The sequence below is a fragment of the Morchella importuna genome (genome assembly GCF_003444635.1).
Source record: "Morchella importuna strain M04M26 chromosome Unknown Morimp01GS014, whole genome shotgun sequence".
NCBI classification, from domain to species: Eukaryota; Fungi; Ascomycota; class Pezizomycetes; order Pezizales; family Morchellaceae; genus Morchella; species Morchella importuna.
Genome location: NW_025763411.1, coordinates 604,794 through 624,372, shown reverse-complemented (window position 1 = coordinate 624,372; position 19,579 = coordinate 604,794). Strand labels below are relative to the sequence as shown.

The window sequence follows — 19,579 nt, the reverse complement described above, 5'->3', positions numbered from 1 at the left end:
ATTTTTTTTAGGGCGCGTTGGGCCTTCGGCTTACCTCAATGTGATGTGGCCGTATTATTGCGGGGGTTTATCGTCAGCGAACCTGCGGAATCGCTACGTGTAGTCCGGTCCAGCCAGTAAGAACAAAGTAGTAGACGGAGATCTATTTAAAAAGCCGATTACATTGATTTCTCATCAACACTGTGACCTCGCTCAACTATGGTACCGGAAGTGAGCGCGAAGAATAAAGCCGACGAGAGAGCTCACGTTTTCTCTGCCCTACGCACTTACGGGGGATATGGGGGCGCGCACTGGTAGAGTACAAGCGCCACTATGTATATATCTGCATGGATCCATAGGGATCGATGCGCCGCTGATAGGGTATCATGTACGGCACTATAGACGGGAGTCGGATATCATTAAAATAAAAATGATGAGGGTTTGATGTCGTTATGTATCTTTATGGTAAGTCCAAAGTATGTAGCACTGGTCTTCTCTGTGGCGAGGGACAGGCCGCTGGCATATGTCAGTCAGTGTCGACTCGCTGCACCACATTGAAATTTGAGGACAGTAAGTTACTGTTTTTATCTCCGTCGGCCTTTGTTTTCAACACTTTTCTTCTTTTCCCCTCCTTCGCGAATGAAAGCTACCAATCACCACGACGACTGTAGAGAAAGAGGAAGTATGATGAAAGTGCTGATCGACGGGCGGTGTTAACAAGCTGTTCCATGTTTGAATCTCTTTACGTGATCGTGAGTAGTTAGTCGTAACTCGCTTCCGTCCTTGTGGATTTCAGATTCCGAAAGGTTATGAAGGCTTATCTAGCCCGTTAAGCTTACTTTGGTCTTTCTCGATTACTTAATTAGCCGAGAAGTCGATAAGGTTGAGTATGTGAAGTTCGAGGATTAGTATTCTACGCTGTGTACATACCCTGTGTGTACATGTAGCTCTGGACAAGATGTATGTTTTGACTACGTAGACTTATGAGTACTGTAGTTTGGGTACACGCTGGGCAGCGAAGGTAGGCAGATAAGCATCTCCTCTTTCTTCTATAGCTAAACGTCCATCAATGCTGAAAAGGGAGTCTCGTTGAGAATACTCTATACTCTACAAAGTGCATGCAACTCGTCGATACCCGGTACAGAAGAGCATGAAGGAATTTTGTAATTACATGTAGAGTACGACTCTCAGCATTAGAGTACATGATATCAGGAAGGAACCGAAGGAATCGATTCGCATAACCATAAAACTGCACCATAAAACTGCGTCATGTCGTGCGTGCAGTATAGTATGTACCACTTCATACATGTATTTTACCTATTATGGTATGGCGAGGGGAAAGAAGTAGAGGGGTCTAGTGACCGGGCTAAGGAACCCCTTGCGACCGCGAGTTGAAAATAGCTTGGGATTGGTATGGTACTGTATGTATGGGGTGGTTGCCATGTAGGTTAATAGGGTTTCCAGAGAAATCAGAAAACCCAACGACAGTGCATATTAGACAGGAAGGAACCGAAGGAATCGATTCACATAAAACCGTAGAACTGCGTCATGTCGTGCGTGCAGTATGCACCACTTCATACCTATTATAGTATCCTGGAGAGGGGAAAGAAGTGGTTGGCTAGGTACATAAACATCCTGGTTATCGACTTTGAAGTGGATTATCCAATCGACTTTGCCTAACTCGAGTGTACTCCCTACCAAGATTGAACTGTATGTTGTTGCTGCACTGCCTCTCCACAAACGGTACGTTGTTTCTAGTAGCCTTCTACAGTTGTGCGGTTGGTGGTGACCTGCTGTTAGTCAACATGTGTAACACCATGGGAACTGCGAGACCTCCATGTGTAGCGGGTAATTTCCTCTTTCGCGGCCGGAGTTGCATTAATTCGACCAATAAACAAACGCCTTTGGAGAATAGGCCCACAGACAGTCCCTTCCTTCAACGTTCTCAGATGTTCCCTGACTACTAGCAGTCTCGATAAAGCGAAGGGCATGATGTACCTACAGGGTCCCTAACTGCACTTCTCTCCGGTCCGGACCTACAGTCGTACATTTTGCGCCCCCCCCCACAACATATGGGCTTTTCTCACAGGATTGCGAATCATTCTCATTAGTTCTGGGGGCTTAGGAACACCACGATGTCAAAGTACTGTACGGTCACCAGATTCATAATGTGCGAACTAGGTCAACAAGGCGAATGTTACTTGCTGCTGCCGACAATCAAGCGTAGTGTATATAAGAAATCAAGCCTCCACGCTCAGAACTTCTTCTTCTACAGCCCAAGAACGCACTGCGCTGCACTGCATTGAACTGGACTGCGATTCCCACTCAATCACTATCTCGGGTTCGCCGGTAGCCCTAAGATTTATTCATCATCATTCAACATCTATATGAAGAGCAGGGCGTCAGGCAGAATCACAGAAAACGAAGCCGCATTGTCGAACCTAAGGGGAACCGGCCCGGCCGGTTGGGGAAGCAGTCAAGCGTCCGCGTCTGAGGACAAGATATTTTCGATTGAACATGATCTTCTGAGGGACTTGCACCCCTCTCCTCTCAAAGGTGATCAGGATGGCGTCCATTACAACCCGGGCGTGAACTCTACCGATTTTTACCCAGATATAGATTTCCCCCCTCCCCCTCATTTATCTCACTTGGGACATCAAAATCTGCGTGTCAACGGTGCCAGTTTTCAAGGTCAAGCATCAGGCCTCGCAAGTTGTGCTGCGCTGGGGGCGTGGAGTGGAGATCAACTGGTATCAAATTCTAGTCACGCGATCCTAGCTGCTGCTACATCCCAAGCATCTGCTGCTGCTGTTGCCTCTGCTTTCCCTACTCCTGGTTCATTTTATGGATCTCATGGTATCCAACAAAACCTCCAAGGGCAGCTGTACGATTTTGGTGACGACTCTGTGGGTTATCAACAACCTGGGCTTGTTTACTCCTACCAAAGGGCAGTTTATCCATACGAAGATCATAGATTTCAACCGGGCCACAGCTTTACGGATTTTCTCTACTCAGATGAGTCCATACATGTACTCGAAGCCACTCCTGTGCCCGAAGCCATTCCTGTGCCCAAAGCCATTCCTACAGCCAACCCCCGCAAGAAGCAGGAGAGAAAGAAAAAGGAAGAGAGAGAGGTTCTTCCTGTGGTCAATGTCAGCAATAATAACAACAATCCGGCGCCAGAGACTCCCGAGATTTTGTTGTGCCATTGGTCCAACTGCAATCATACAAAACCTTTTTCGAAGCGGCACAATCTTCTTCAGCACAGGAGAAAAGTTCACGGCGAGGTAATACCCATTAGAAGATTCCGGTTCGGGGTTCCACCACCAGACGACCCGACTAGAATAACGCAGCAGCTTGGGAGGAGGAGGAGGGCACGGGCGGCGGCGGCGGCGGCGGTTAAGGCGGCGGGAGAAGAATAAGTGACGAGAGCGACGCATGAAGAGGTCTTGCTAGGAGGAAGAGGGATGAATCGTTTTCCTAAAGTTTATATTCTGGCGTTATTTTGGTTTCTCTTCTTCCAAACAGGTGGTTTAAAGACTGGATATAACGATGATGATGATGAGTACAGCACCACACCGGAATCATCCTGGGACCTTTTGGACGCCCTACACCTATTGTGGCTCTCAGGCTGATAGGAGGCTGGGAAATAAGTGTCGGCCTCTGTGGGCACTGCTGTTAGGCTTTCCGTTCTCTCTTCCTTTTTTTTTTTGCTTTTTTATTTCCCTTTCCGCCTGTTATCTTAACACATCGATGGTTCGTCGTGTTTTTTTTTTACCCTTTCCCTGCTCTCAGCTTCTTTTTGTTCCTTTTTTTATTTTTTGCCCTTTCGTCATGGTTCGCATCTTATTCCGGTTCGGCGTGGTTAATTTCTTTTCTCTTTCTTCGCCCTTTTCCTTGATAAATTTAGTAAAGCGCATTTATAAAAAAAAATGAAACGGTGTTTGGGTTTCCTGTCGGAGTTTGGTTTAATGTATATACGTATGAGTATTTGAAGTATGAGTATTTAAAGTAATGTTTTTTCCCTTTCTTTATTTCTTTCCTGGAGGGTCTGTATCGTTTGTATTGGTTATATAGTATGTTCAACAGACTGTTCACGTCATCGGAACGAAGGGTATCTGTAATTGAATTCCATATTTCTTATGATAAGAGGCTGAGCTGTTTGTTTCACTGTAGCTGGTTGTGTTGGCTATATGCACAGTCGATCACTCGGCTGTGTAATTGCCACTGAGTGTAACGCCGTACTTATGAACAGCTCTCGCTCAAGGCAGTCTTGCTCTCGAAGGCACCAGCGGGCGGTGGCTGTGCAAGAAGTTCTCATTCCAAGCGGCTAATTCTATATCTTCTGCAGCTCCGGGAGCGAGTGCAGTCACCACCACCGCCAAGACTGCGGCTCCTCGAGTCTACCTTATTCAGCCCAGCTAGCATCATTGCTGCCTGAAGAAAGCTTCAAAGATAACAGGCCCCAATCTCCAATAGTGGTGCAGGAAGGTTAGGTTGCGGGTGGGGTACAGCAGCCAAGTGTGCACTACCGGACTTTGAGATGGCAGCCTTGTATGCACGTCCAATCAATGCAAGGCCTGGGTGCTTCTGAGTGGTGCCCGCGTACATACTTGTAGTTACACCCGCTGCAGATGCTGGAGTAGAGTCATACTCCAATGCCAGTTTTTTTTTTTTTACTCTACCCGTTGGTGGTGGGGGAATAAAAAAAAAGGCTACCATAATCTTATAAGTACTAACATAGCGCGCAAAACTCGTAGAGAGAGAGATTTCCCCGTTTTTCCCTTCCTTTCTGCGGAGTTCTGCCTTCTAGCTGCGTTCTTTGCGAGTCTTGATCAGCGCCTGGCAAGCTAGCTAGCTACAAATGTCGACAACAACTACTACTATTACCACGAGCGGAGGAGGAGACAGTATCTTTTCCCCGCTCACGCTCGTGACGCCAGACTCTCCCGCTGAAGCGCTGAAAGACATACCCGCGCTGGAGATCTGTCCTACGGGCGACATCATCATATCCCTCACACCCGAGGCCGCCGCACCCGCAAAACCGCCCACAGACTCCAAAGCTGCACCTGCACCTGCACCTGCACCCGCTAGCGATGCCGGCACTACCACAAAACCCAAGCCGTTGCGCTTTCGTGTGTCGTCGTCGGTGCTGTGCGCTGCATCTCCGGTCTTCAATGCCATGCTCGGCCCCAACAGCAGTTTCGCGGAAGCCGTTTCGTTGCGTACAGCGGCGAGGGCGCCGGCCACCTCACCAATCAAGCCGTCGGCGCCTCTCGTACAGCATGTGCAGCCGCTCTATGACGACAATGGCACGGCGCTCGCCGTGATTCTGTATGCGTTGCACCTACAGACGCACAAGGTGCCGCGCACGGTGACGTTTCCACAACTGAAGCAGCTGGCGGTGGTGTGTGACAAGTACGATTGTGTGGGGGCGGTGCGACTGTGGGCGGAGACGTGGATGCAGCCGTTTCGGGGCGACGTGACGACGGTGGGGTACGAGGACTGGCTGTTCATCGCATGGGTGTTTAGTAGTCGCAAGTTCTTTGAGCGGGTCAGCAAAAGTCTTGTGCCGAGGGTTGTGGTGGACGAGGATGAGACGGGTAGGAGGGTGGTGAGCTGGGCGGCGCACAAAGGGCGGGGTAGGGACAGGTTGAGGCAGTTTGATTCGTATGTGCCGGAGGTGATTCTGAGTAGGTTGATTCCTAGCTGTTTACTTTCTGGTGTTTGGCAGTGGGGATTTCCTGGTGGGAGTACGGCTGATGAAGTATAACTATGTAGATGCGCTGTTGAAGCAGCGGAACACCATCGTGAAGGAGATTGTAACGCTGTGCTCGTCCACATTCACAAAGTACGCATCCGGAGCAATCCCGCTGTGCAAACACACACCCAAAGACCCCCGGTGCGACACATACCTTCTGGGCGCGCTGTATAAGGCTTTTGCGGGCGTTGGGATGTTGGGCTTCGACATGAAGACGGTGGACACCTACTCGATCGAGGAGCTGGTGGATGCGGTGAGGGGAATCCGCATCAAGCACCTGGATTATGACGGGTGGGGTGAGATAACAGTGGCGGAGGAGGAGGACAACGGTGAAAATATTCCTCCTCCGTTGGATGATATTGAGCAGCCGCCGCCGCCTCCGCCACCAGTAGTAGACGCGGGCGCGGATGTGGTGGCGGATGTGGTGGCAGATGCGGGAGCGGACGCTAATGCGGAAGCTAATGCCAACGCTAATGCCGACGCTAATGTGAACGCAGATCCGGCGGCGGATGCGAATGCGGAGGCTAACGCCGACGCCAGCGTGAACGCGGATGTGGCGGCTGATGCTAATGCTGATAATGCTAATGCCGAGCCTAACGATGTCAATGCTGTTGTAGCTACAGATGCTGTTGTAGCTGCAGATGCAGTTGGAGATGTGAATGCCGAACCAAATGCTGATGCAAATACGGTCAATGCGGATGCTGTTGTAGCGGCAGACACAGTGGTCAATGATAACGCTGAGCTGCCAAACACCGATCCTAATGCTGCCGTCGTGGATGCAAATTCAAATGCTGAACCAAACACCGACGCAAATGCCAACACAGATGTTGCGGTAGATGCAGTCGTAGAAGTCACCGCTGATGTCGTTGTGGATGCCAATCGCAATGCTGAAGTAAACGGAGATGCTGCGGTGCCAGTTGCGAATGTTGAGCCAGTTGCAGATGCTGAACCAGTTGCAGACACTGAACCAGTTGCAAATGCTGAGCCAAATACCGATGCCAACGCCGACGTTAATGCTGAAGCAAATGGCGATGCCAATGCAAATAACACTGCCAACGCAGATGCGGTTGTGGCTGAAAATGCTGAAAATGCAAATGCGGATGCGGAGGTCAATGTCGACGTAAACGTCAACGCTGATGCAAACAACGCGGATGCTAATGCTAACGCCGACGCAAACCTTGATGCCGATGCCGTAGCCAATGCAAACGCCGACGCAAACCCCGATGCCGATGCCGTAGCCAACGACATCGCCATCGCCGCAGCCGCCACGCAAGAAGAAGCCGAAGAAGCCGAAGTCCCTGTCCCGCCCGCCGACCCCGTGCCAGACGCCGAGACCCCTACACCCCCGCCCGCAGAAGAGCCCAAACCAAAGATGGGCCACATCCGGCACGAGCACAGCAGCACGTGCAACCCTATGAAGCAGCTCATCGAGTGTATCCAGGAGGAGGCTGAAAAGGTTGAGGAGCTGAATCTGAGCCAGTTCCGCGGCTGGAAGCGGAAGAAGATCGAGAAGGAAGGTGGCAGTTGGGCGAAACTGACAGAAGAGCTTCAGGTCGCTATGGTGGGGGTGTAGAAGAGGGGTGTGGGTTTGGGTTTCTTCTTTTGTTATTATTGTGCTTTGGTTTCCGCTTTGGGGTTTTCTTTTTGTGATGGGGGCGGTGTATAGCTGGCTTTTCTCTCTCTTCCTCTCTCTTTTCTCTCCCTTTCTTTCTCTTCGGCATAGCTGTTTTTCTTAGTGTCTGGCATAACTGTTTTTTCTTCTTCGGAGCAAGGGATACATATATACCTACATCGGATTCTCATGATCGATAGCTATTCTCCCATTCGTGTACAAACAGCCTACATTACTAGAATCAACAATCATTGACTCTATCATAAAATCCCTTGCCCGTCTATCAGAAGCACCGCCCGGCCGGCGTGGCATAGTATAGGGATAAAAAGCTCCGCTTCGCACTTTTCCGCCGATCCGCTCACATTTCCGGCTTAATCCACGCCCCCCCCCCCCCCCCCGCCGCGCCGGCTGAGCAATGAATTCACGAACATGGCAGTCCCAACACTCAAGCTAACAGCTCCAATCATGAACACATGTATGGGCCGGCTGGGCTAGGTCAGACCAACCTAGGTCCTGTGCGCAGTGCCGGGTCACAGTTAGCTAGCTATAACTGTACAAACCGCAATGCCCGTGATGGTGGCTATGCTCACTACAATAAAAGCTAGTCATTAATGTTTCATATGTGTGGAACTGACTCGAGGAGGGTTTGCGTCATTTGGCCTGCTTGTAATAACTCAACTCTGCGTCATCGCCAGTACCGCAGTAGCTTGTTCCGTTTGGTGTGGTCCGTGGATCATGGTATATCACTCGAATGGCTTGGCAATAGTATACAGCGAAAGCTTGCTATAACGGTACGCTCGGGACCGGAATTTGGTAGCGTTATAGAGAGATTACCCTTATATATGAGGTGCTGGTGCTGAAAGGCAGGCAAAAAGGACCGAGAAGTGCTACCGTTATAGAGAGATTACCCTTATAGAAAGTACCGTTATAGCAAGCTTTCGCTGTACAGCGGTGGGTAATAAGTCATCAGACGGAACGCCACCAAAATACGCGTTTGCAGGCAAAATTGTGGCTAGGTCGTCCGATGACTTATTACCCACCGTTGTACTCTCACTTCAGTGTGTACCCAGCACTTCAGTGTGTGTGCTCAGCGGGATTGGTATTCTGCGATGTATCAGCACGATGGTGGCGGAATGTCTTTTCGGGAAACTATAAGGGCACAAGTACTTGCTCATTAACTAAATCATCAGAAATTCTGGCAAGCTGTTGCGGTCAAGAATTCTTAGTATTTAATTAATGCATGAATACTATATTGAAAAACATATGTTTTTAAACCCTTAGGAGCATTGAAGTCAGAAGTGCTAGCTGAAGTGTGGTGAGGCCCGATAGTAAGTTCAGAGTGTGGGAAAGCTGGTCTTTAATGTATATAGGTGAGAGAGTTTTGGGGGGGGGGGGTTTACAATAATAGATATCCCAGATCCTGTCGCGAGAAAAAGAAAACGCCTTTGTGGAGCTTGATATAGAGTAGCACAAGCCTCTCTATAGCTGATACAGTCGTTCCACCCCTCCTGGATAGATTCCCTTGGTAAATATGTGGATATTATCGATATATCGATATCGCTGGAGGATATGTTATTCCATCTACCTCTTGGGTTTTTCTTGTGGAGACCCTCTACGGATTAGATACCAATAGTGCCAAAGTGTGGATTTGAGGGTTATTACGCCCCCGTATGCGGCTAGGGCTCGGTAGCTAGGCGTTAATAATACCAGTTCTATGCAATGATAAACCTTGAAAATTAATAGATGAAAATTTTGGAGGGCAATAATTCATACCTGCTCTCTTCAAGGGCACTGATCATATAAGGCAATTCTCCAGCATGACGGACGTTTAAGACAACCCTAGTCTCTCTTAGACTACTGCTGCGAATATTAGATATATATATTTATGTTTAAACGCTCAGGAGAGGACTTACTCATCTATAGAGATATTAAGTGGCTAGCTCGAGATAAAATCATCTGGATACTTTTGTGTAGGTACAGTTGACTCGATATAAGGATACGTAAGAGGCAAGGACAGGCAGTACAGTATTTTGGGGCCACCAATTGCTATCCTTATAACTTATAACGGGGGTATCGATGTACACAGTCTCCTTACGACGAGAGTCGATTGTAACGAGAAATCCTATATTCTCAAGGTCGAGTTAGAATACAAAAACTCTGCAAAATATTACTTCCCCTACCGTGAGAGCACGCCTTGGAAACCTCGCTGTAACCCCAGTCTCGTATCCGGACAAGAGTTGTGGCATGAAGCAAGTGCATGTAAGCCAGCTTGGTGATTAGTTATGATGCCTATGAACAGGTTTTGTCGATGTAGACGATACAGTTCCTTCCGAGATTGAGAGTTGATACGTATCCTTTAAGCAAATAACAAAAAGTACTAAGCACATGCGCACCGCAAAGCCGGGTATATTCGGCCGAAAATTCTCACTATAAGTGACGAAGAAATGATGATACCAATAGAGCACCGCGTCCAGAGCTAGTATCTCTTAGTAGAGCTAGTGAACCATTTTAGTTTCGTCGAATATACCCAGTTTCTGAGGTGTAAAGAGATGCAGGATAACTTGATCTTATAAAATGGATACTGAGTACGTACGTCTCTAGACGGTGGAAACAGTAAACAGGAGAAGATGGATCGAGTAAGGTTATGGAAGAGAATTATACGGCAATACTGTACGACGTAACTTCATTGAGCGCGCTAGTAATCACTGAGTTTAACTTACCTTGAGGTACGTCATGAAGGGTACTCCCGCGGCACAAGTTAAAGTACACATATGCACTAACGCACATGTGATCTGAACCGTGATATTCTGGACATTTAATTTGAGGCTCTGATTATTGAACTTAAATATCTAGTATTTGGGTGAAGCTTAACCGGAAATATCAGATTTAAATGAACAATTGAGAGAAAAATTGATCCTATATACCTTTCTTGTACTGTTGCTACATGATACATTTGAGAGGTTTCCGTATTGTAGATTGCATTGGTATTCCCCTGGGAGCGCGAGTTTGTGGTTGGATGAAAGCATACTAGAATTCAGACTTCCGAATAAGTACCAATACGCGTACACCAACAGAGAAGAAATCTTTTATTATTTCCTCTTAAGTCAATTAGAAGCGAGATGATATCTAGGTACCATGACATAAAGTACATTTGCTGCTCATAAAAGGACTCACTATGTCCGCAGGCTCGTAAGAGAGAAAAGAAAAAGCAAAATAAGTGAAATAAGGGATGTTATGTTGAATTCCCAAATGCACAAATTCAAAGTCTGTTCAGAAGGAGCACCAAGCAAAACCTTTACTGATCTGAGCGCAACCAATAAACCCATTTCCCCACTCCCGTCGCATCAGCAACTTTTGCGAGCAAAGCGTCGATGCTGTCAAGTTCCTTTTGCAATCCTTCCTCTAACGCCTTTAATAAAGGCCATTCGAGTTGATCCTCCCTTTCCGTGTAGCCCATCCTTTGTTCGTAGACCCTTAACCACCGTAGCCTCCTCATTAAAATCCTCTTCCGGTGCAGGCCTCTTGTTCCCAGCGCTTTGAACTCGTTTATCGTCGTCGAATCTTTGGGATTATTCAACCGATCGCCCACCAGTATCTGGTACATCCTTTCCCTCGCGGCTTGGTTGGTCTCGTCGGCTTCGATAATAGGTGCGGGGAGTTCTTCACCGAGGCTGATTGTGATACGACAGTCGGGTAAAGACACCGGTGCCCATGGATTTATTGGTACGGCCGAGCAAATTTGTATTGCGAAGCGCGGGGATACACTTTGTATTTCTTGTAGGCCTTTGAGCATAGATGTCAGGAGGGAGATGAGGGCATTGCTGTGTGCTGGTTCGTATCGTTCGAGGGTCAGGGCAACCGCTTTGAGGGTCCATATTTTGTTTGGTCTTGCGAGTGATGTAATTGAAGGTGGTTCAATGGGAGGAGCACATGCTTCGTGCTTTGCGATGTTGGTGTGAGTATCCATTTTAGATGAAATAGCTTTTGATATTGATGTTGAAAAGAAGTTTGCAATTGGTAGTATTGTGTATCCTTGGGATTGGTTTGTGCACAACGATTATTGCAGTATTCATTGCTAGCTATAAGACGACGCATATATGTCTATTTATTGACATGAGAGATGACGGTGAAATACTATATTTTTCATCCAATATTGCGCATAGAATCTTTAGCGCGATAACCGGAGATAGAATACATACAAACGCAAAAAATTAACAGAACCTACAATAGAAAACGTAAGTTCAATAGAAATAAAAAACTATTCTTGGGGGCTTTACCCTACATGTAGTTTAGGACACTGGCAGGCACTGAGGATTCTATCTATAGCTGCCACTAGATGTGTGCTGTCCTCGGCCACGAACTGCTAGGACGTCACGCGTCATATAGAAGGTTTACCATACTAAGCAAAACATATAAATACCGCGAAAGAAAAAATACAATTTTTCTCAACTCCCTCGTCAATCTCTCTTAGCATACTTCTATTTTCTTAGAACATCCGATAACTTTTCATCAAAGCAGAACCCTCAACCTCGAATAAAGATCATGCATGTCCGCGTCCGTCTCCATCCCGACACCCTGTGTCCAATGCTTACTATGGTCATCGGTCCTTTCGGCTACGAGGATTGGAATCCAGCTTTAGAAAAGATCTGGCGAGAACAGCAAGCAAAAATTCTCGACGAAACCCTCTCGAGGTCACTTTTTATCATGAGAGTTAAGGATGCAGCTCTCCCCCGTGTCATCGTCGAATGGCCCGACCGCGGCTACCGTTATGCTTTATACGTAGATAATGGAATTGCACAGTGGGTTTGGATTAGCGACCATCCTGGGAACCCTCCTGGAATTCAACTTCACTCACACCACTTCACTGGCGGGGGACAGCTCGCGCCTATCACCGACAAGACTTTACGAATGATCGAAGCATTTGCGGCAATAAATGCTCCTCCTCTGGGTTGTCATTACTTCCCCTGCCAAAACCATGGGCACTGCGTAGTCAATTTGTGGTTGAAATTTAACATTCACTCTGACTCGTCAGAGGCGAGAGAATATACGTCTTTGAAGGTATGCGATAATGCGACTATCAAAGACGTGTTCAGGAAGATTTGTGGGGTCAAGGCGGCGGCTGAGAGATTCTGTTTGATGCCTATCAATTGGGTTGACGGGGTCCTCGTAAAGGGAAGCCCAGTTTCGTATCAAAACGCCATTGATAATGGGATCATAGTCAACGATTTGGGATGGGGCGAGGAGGTGTGGTTATGGCCGTGTGCACCAAAGGACGAGCTCACGTCCTATGACGGATTTTGGCAATTCGAAGATCTATTGGGGTTCCCGTTTTATCCAGAGGTTCTTGAAAGGAGCGAAAAAACCGATGACAGCGGGTACAGCAGCGACGAATGGTGCATGATCAAAATTGGCGAAGTTCCTATGAACAATGGCACCATCACCTAGATGGGCGAGTTGTGGATGAGGAAGGCCCCTGGCTGGGATACAAAAAGAAAACAATAGCTATTGACTTAAAAAAGAAGGAAAGAAAGAAACATGGGGGGCAGAGACAAATATGTAGTGTTTGAAGGGATCAGACGTATAGGAATGCCAAGGCCGAGCGAAGCCAAATACTGTAACTAAAGTGGCAATCCTTGTTGGTTTGAATTTATAAGAATACTACATATACTGGGAATTCTCGTGGTTTCTTTGAAGGAACTTCCTAATAGCATGATCAAGTTGCCTCTAAGTTTAGTGTAAACATCTAGCTTGCGAATACCCAAGGCGTGCGACCACTTTTTGTAAATTTCACATACACATACACTCGAGCCCTTATAAACGCTGTCCTGTGCCCAGAATCCTTCTAGTTGATCACTGTGCAGAGTTTTCATAGGACTGGCCCAAGCCCGGTCCGGCTTGGCACATATAAATGGGCCTCAGCCCAGGCTTTTTCGCTAACTTATATGTAAAGTATAGGTGACTATTTATCAATGCTGGGTCTTTATGCCATAGTCTATGACTGCATGCAGTAATTGAACCTAGAAACAATTTATATGATATAAAAAAAGATTATTTATCAATGCTAAAATCTCTTCTTATTCCAAGATGTTTTTTTAGTGTCAAATGCGACATCGAATCTGATGGATGCGTCAAAACACACACCTATTTCGGCCCATATAAACTATCCATAAAGTCCGGGCCTCAACTGTCTTGGAACTAGGTCTGACCATGGCCCAACCTCGGATACCCTTGCCCAAGCCCGGCCTGGCAGCGCAGGCCGAAACCCGGGCCGGCCCATATAACCTCAGGCCTGCCGGAACCTCTGGATATTTATTGACATTTTAGTAGAGTATTTCCGGGATGCATGTTCCTACACTCATAGTATAAGTCCCCGGGGTGTTTAGGAGCGGTGGGAGCTAGTATAATCAAAGAAGTCGATCCTTGGAAAACAACCACTGCCAAGGAGATCAGTATCAATGTCAAAATACAGTACGTAACGTAGTACTACAGTTCTATTCCTTTACTGCTGATTTACGAGATCTGGTCTTAGAGATATATCAACGTGTATAATCAGAGTGCCATCAGACCACATCCAAGCAAGTACTCATGTAATGTCTCAATCACCCCCAAAAGCTCGACATCTCGACGATCTTCAAGTAATCCCTGTCTGAAACATTAAAGCCTTGGCAAAGATTATTAGACCTGTACGATCCCGGTCTCCGGTTGCCTCTCACTAAACTCGATGAAATAAGCTTATTTGCTCCGTGTGCAGAATCGAAGACATCGCCCGGTTAGCTCAGTGGTAGAGCGTGTGGCTTTTATCGGCACCTCAATGTCGCGGGTTCGACCCCCGCATCGGGCTCAAATTAAAATTCTCACTTTCCTCTGGGAAGTGGTTGTTTTGAAATTTTGTTGCGTAGTGTATGGTGTGTTGTTCTTGCTTTTGGGGTCTTTGTAATGCTATTGTAGCGATTTTTTGCTATTAATTTGTTTTATGGTACACTAAAACCTTATACGTGCAGTACTTAGATTTCCGGAATTGTGCTTTGATCGAGGGTGATATAACAAACTAGCCTGTTATTTCAATTTTATCACTATCAACTAAAAGAGCCTATGCTATTCTGATTAGTACTCTGCTAAAAACTTATTGATTCATTTGGTATCATAACATCATCTCCCGAAGAACAAAATAAATGATATGGAAATCTTATTTCGGCGCCTTCCACTCAGGAATTAAGAGATTATTCTTGAGCGAGTCTTTATCCAGCACCTTCCTTGCTGACTCCGCTCCCATAACTGGCAGCAGCTTTGGATCGAGCAGGCCGATCTGTACAAGCACTGTAGCTTGATCCCTATTCCAAATCAGCTCCCATTATGTAGTAAGAGGAATATGACGGCCTCACCAGTAGATATGCTCACTCACAAGCTTCCCCCCGCGCAGCCGGGCAACTACGACCAACGCCACCTCCACCTCCCTCCCCGTCGGTGGCACCCCCGGCAACATCCAGTCCACGACCTGATCATGCCTAAAAGTCACAACCAGCTCATCAACCACCCTCTCAGCACCCACTGTCCTCGACACAGGCTTCATGCGTAGGCTCGGCGGGTTCCGCGGTATGAAGTGCTCGGTGTAGAAGGCGTGCAACTCCTTGTACCCAATCCCTCCCGCACCCGTCGGGACGTGATTCACGTATGGCTCGTCAATCATTGTGGTCAGCGTCTTGTCAGCGTCCCGTTCGACAAACTCAGCGATTAGATGACGCTCCCAGACATCGTCATGGTCGACAATGGGGCCAACGGTGCGGCGGAGGAGCTCAAGCGTGCGGGTGTAGGCGATGCTGGAGGCGATGGCGTCGTAGGTGGGGGATGATGACTCGGCGAATCCGGAGGGGGATTGGTAGGATTTGATGAGGATGTGCGGGGGTTTGCTGGCGGGGGAGAAGGGCGTGTCCTTCGGGAGGTGGATGAGGGCTTGGATGGTGGAGTGTACTTTGAAGGAGGGGGGGAGAATAGGTGGGTAGTAGGCAACTACGCAGGCGAGGGAGTGAATGCTGGAGGTGGCCAGCGAGAGTGCGTGTGTTGCAGCCGTGCCAAAGGCAATGATGGCATACTTAAGGTGAGGCTCGATGTTATCGGTTGCGTCTTCGAGGTCGCGCTGGGTGGCGCGGGGGATGTGCGTGACGGTGTAGCCTTCTTGATCAAATGGCGTGGTGTTGAAGTAGGCGTTTTCTGTTGCGATGATGAGGATTAGAGGCTCCATTGTGCGAATTGGGGGGAGTTGGGGAATTCGAGCTGTGCACTGGCGTTGTTGTGAGGTTCTGCTGATGTAAAGGGTTTGGTCTAAGTTGTTGGAGATTGAGAGCGCAGGTGCGGGCAATAGTGGGGTTAGCTGTTTTAGTAGTAGAAGCGGTGGCGTGGTCCGCGGGTCTTGGTGGCTGACGATCGATGCTGTATTGGATTAATTGCGCATAACACCCCTCTTATGCATTCAACTCTACTCTGGGCGGAATTATAAGACTGATTGTTATACGGGTAGCTGGTTGAGACTACATTATTACTATAATTGATTCTTGTAGTAACCTCCATGGTTCGATCCATGGTTGATAAAAACGCCCAAGTGAAGGGTCAATGATAGTTCAACCAATAAATCATTGTTCACTAGATGAACTGTTTCAAATCTCCGCTCTTGGCAATTGGAATGTTTGCTGAAACATTAGAAGGACTGCCGGGTGTGACCGTAACAACGTCGAATCAACGGACACGGGTGAGAATTGATGACCCCAGACTCTAGTAGCACATTAAATTTTAAGTGTCATATGTATGTTGGGATGCTTAGTCGTAGCTACCATGCAGGTAAGATAGGTCCCAGGAGTACCAGGAGCGCCCTATAGCTAAATTCTGCCGCTTTGTGAATCTGTGAACCTGCATTCCCGTCTCATGGTAGTACAGACGCAACTTTGTTAATGGTATCGCATAGTACATACTAGAATGGCACAATAGAAACAACCTTGTAGCCGATCCTTAATGTAGGCGATGCCTTCTTTTACTTCCACGTGACGCGTCGTACATAACATATCACTCTATTGCTAGACCACTTTCCATGGGACTGGGGATACGTATTACTTCTTCCTCGTTTTCTTCGAGCTATCTCTAGGATCATCATACTCGTTCTACCGGAGACACCACAGTAAGAGTTACATTAGGATAAAACCTAGGTTCTCCTAGTTCTCCAGTCTACTAATAAGGCATCATATTTACCGCCTTCTTCGAGCGAGCATCAAGACGTTGTCTGATTGTAGAGGATCGCAGTCCCTGCTCTTTATCCTCCGAGGCTTTTGAGAGCAGTCTGCCAACCTTCAATATTAGTGGGGCCTCCTCTCCCTGCTCCTCCCATACCTTAGGAATTCGGAGTGTGAGCTCGATGGATTTAGCTCGCTGACGGCTTGATTTGAACCTTATGGTGATGGACATGGCTTGCTGTTTTCCTTTTGTTGCTGGAACAGCGAGGAATTCAGTTATCTTCGCCCCCGGAATTTGGCGGAGCACATGAGGTATGCGCTCTATGGAAACTTAAATAAGTACCTAGTTATCGGTTAATATGATATCTCGTCTCCAGAAAACTGTTCGGAGGACCTGGAAGGTATATTTTCTGGGGCAGCTTGGTCTTTGAATTTGCAGATCGTTTGGTAAGCTCCCTAATTACTTGTCATTCTGATTCAGGATTTACTAAGAGGATCAATACATAGATCTACTTAACTGTGGCTCAAGAAGCTATACTCGCCTCCCAGATCATGGGTGCTGTGGGGCGAGTCCCAGTAAAGGCCCAATAAGAGACCCCCAAGGATGGTTATCTACCACAGGAGCCTTGGAATAGAGGCAGAGTCTGTCGAGTAAAGCCGATTGCGCCAGGGATCCTCCTGCTGTATCCTTATGATACTTGCGTATGTATTTCTCTGCGTATAAACCCATGTAGCATGCTAATACGACATTTCCAGGCTCTATATACTTGAAATATGGTCCAGTGTTCGATTCGCTCCTAACCAGATGCGAGCGACTTACCCTGGATATGTCGTTTTCGGGATGCACTCGGCGCTTAATACCTCATTCGCTCAAGAGATATAATTATGGTCCCGGGTTCAATAAGGCCAACCAGATTGTGTAACTATCGGGACTTTTCCATTATTCTTCTCTGAGCATACCTTGGCCCCAACACGTTCGTCACAAACAACATAGAAATATGGTCCTGGGTTCAATCCACTCTTTTAACAGGAGTAAAGGGGAAACCACTTACATCCCTTCGTTCGTTTTGACCATAAACGCTATTGGGGGTGTTTAACTTGTTCCAGCGACTTTTATCTCTAGCACACCTAACCCACACTCCGCGAACCTCTTTAGGCTCGAAGTCACAGTTTGTGACCTCCTTTTCAACAGACCTTTCTACTCCTAGAGGGTATCCACCCCCTGTAACAGTTAGGATTTTGAATATCGACTCGGCTATTTTATGTGAATCGCGGGCACGAACGAAGGGATATCCCAAGTATGTAGTTTTCTTCAATTCTAGACCAAAGATACTGTATGTAAATTGATAGTGGTTTTGAAAGCCGAAGCTGATGTGTCAAGGTCGCTGCCAGTCCTCTTTGTGCCCGATGAAAGTTGCCATTTGCGGATTTGTATGGGCCGCGGATTTGGGTGGGTGAAATTTTACTTCTACAATAAAATGTGAGTGTAGGTTATATTGACAAATATACAAATGGATAGCACCTTCAGAAATAAACCCTAACAAACACCAACAGGAAATCTTGGATAATGGTAGTTCTATTCCTACAATCGTCGGGTTAGGTAATCTAGTAACTAATTTCATTAAGGCCGCGTTCTGACAACCGCTATGTAAAATATTGTGATGTTGCGATCTGGTAAGGTAGCAACAGGAAAATAGAATAAACACAATCTGGCAGAAATAAAATGGAGGAGATGCGTTCTGTTGCCAGTGTTACCACAACCCCCTGTAGATTTCTGGAATCCATCGCTAAACTTCAATAAACAGCTTTGATGAAGGAATTAGAATACTCTATATATGTCACACAAGCCTAACAGTGATTGAGAACCACAAAAATGGCAATGAACTTCTTGATGACTTGGTATTGCATTTGGTGATGGTTATCGTGGTGAGGACTGTGCAATACAAGCTTGAATATTTTGGTCTGAGTAGAATATTTTAGATTGTGATATTGGGGCTCTAATAGGATGACAAATATCACATAAAGTGGTTACTCGAACAGTGCCAACAGAAAAAATATCACATATTGCGCCAAGCTGGCTGAATATCATGATATTTCGTTGCAACAGAACGTGGCCCAATATTGTTAAATAATAGAAGGAGTACTCCCCGAGTCACATGCACCCCTCACACCTCCCCCTAGTAGCGCCATGACATCACCCAGTACAGGTATTAATATACAATTTTCAAATATTAAATTTAGTTTTGTTCCCGAAACTAATAAGACTAAATAGTTTTGTTCCCTTATGAAAGCCGAGTGAGCTTGCTCTACAACCCGAAATACAAAATTATTATTTGTGTGATCTGCCAATTTGCTGTTGATCCAATGTCACCTTATGGCCATGTCAAACAACGACATGGTGGTTCAAAATCAAAAGCAGACATTGTTGGGAAATTCAGAAAACAATTCACTCTATTGCCACCAGACAAAGTACCAATTCCAGCTCCTAGACAACCAACAATTCCTCATATTCTCCTTAGTTCCACCGCGATAGACGGGGTTTTAGGGAGAAACAGTATACTCCACTACCTTTTAGAGCAATTTTGCGCGGCAAGTGGGTCAATCTTGCATCGCCAGCCGACGCGAAAACACACAAAGGGATGGGCATGTCGAAAGACATGGTGCTTGTTCTTGTAGGGCAGATGTACTAATACCGGACAGAGATATTGTCGGCCACCATCTGTACAACTTTGTTTTCCCGGATTTTCGAGACCAGAAAACAAAGCTTGAAAACGAAAAAAAAAAACCTTTCCGACAAAGAAGCAATCGCCAGGGTTTACCATTATCAATCCTTCCCAGAGCGCCGTTTGCATGGTTGAGCTTTCATGCGCTGACTTCCAGTTGCTAACTAGATCGGTACCGATTTTCTAGTGCCCTCAGAACTATCTTTGCGGCCCTTGGACTATCATTAACATATTTGTGGAAGTCGTTGATGGCAACGAGATCGGTGGAGCTATAGCTATATTTTTT

At 46.9% G+C, this 19,579-nt stretch overlaps 6 protein-coding genes across 6 annotated transcripts; 3 read left to right on the top strand and 3 right to left on the bottom strand.

Annotated features, from left to right (window-relative positions):
* Window positions 1-2,366: 2,366 nt before the first annotated feature.
* LAJ45_05345 (uncharacterized protein) lies at window positions 2,367-3,401 on the top strand (the record flags this gene model as incomplete). Its single annotated transcript, XM_046114916.1, has 1 exon — window positions 2,367-3,401. The coding sequence occupies one exon, from the start codon at window positions 2,367-2,369 to the stop codon at window positions 3,399-3,401; it is 1,035 nt and encodes a 344-aa protein (XP_045971953.1).
* Window positions 3,402-4,843: 1,442 nt separating this feature from the next.
* On the top strand, window positions 4,844-7,313 carry LAJ45_05344 (uncharacterized protein; the record flags this gene model as incomplete). The annotated part of the gene is made up of 2 exons (XM_046114915.1): window positions 4,844-5,672; window positions 5,761-7,313. The coding sequence occupies 2 exons, from the start codon at window positions 4,844-4,846 to the stop codon at window positions 7,311-7,313; spliced, it is 2,382 nt and encodes a 793-aa protein (XP_045971952.1).
* Window positions 7,314-10,647: 3,334 nt separating this feature from the next.
* On the bottom strand, window positions 10,648-11,319 carry LAJ45_05343 (uncharacterized protein; the record flags this gene model as incomplete). Its single annotated transcript, XM_046114914.1, has 1 exon — window positions 10,648-11,319. The coding sequence occupies one exon, from the start codon at window positions 11,317-11,319 to the stop codon at window positions 10,648-10,650; it is 672 nt and encodes a 223-aa protein (XP_045971951.1).
* Window positions 11,320-11,894: 575 nt separating this feature from the next.
* LAJ45_05342 (uncharacterized protein) lies at window positions 11,895-12,797 on the top strand (the record flags this gene model as incomplete). Its single annotated transcript, XM_046114913.1, has 1 exon — window positions 11,895-12,797. One exon carries the CDS (start codon window positions 11,895-11,897, stop codon window positions 12,795-12,797), a length of 903 nt encoding a protein of 300 aa, XP_045971950.1.
* Window positions 12,798-14,538: 1,741 nt separating this feature from the next.
* On the bottom strand, window positions 14,539-15,591 carry LAJ45_05341 (uncharacterized protein; the record flags this gene model as incomplete). Its single annotated transcript, XM_046114912.1, has 2 exons — window positions 14,539-14,683; window positions 14,735-15,591. The coding sequence occupies 2 exons, from the start codon at window positions 15,589-15,591 to the stop codon at window positions 14,539-14,541; spliced, it is 1,002 nt and encodes a 333-aa protein (XP_045971949.1).
* An 859-nt stretch (window positions 15,592-16,450) lies between these two features.
* Window positions 16,451-16,802, bottom strand: LAJ45_05340 (uncharacterized protein; the record flags this gene model as incomplete). The annotated part of the gene is made up of 2 exons (XM_046114911.1): window positions 16,451-16,501; window positions 16,590-16,802. 2 exons carry the CDS (start codon window positions 16,800-16,802, stop codon window positions 16,451-16,453), a joined length of 264 nt encoding a protein of 87 aa, XP_045971948.1.
* Between the last annotated feature and the right edge of the window lie 2,777 nt (window positions 16,803-19,579).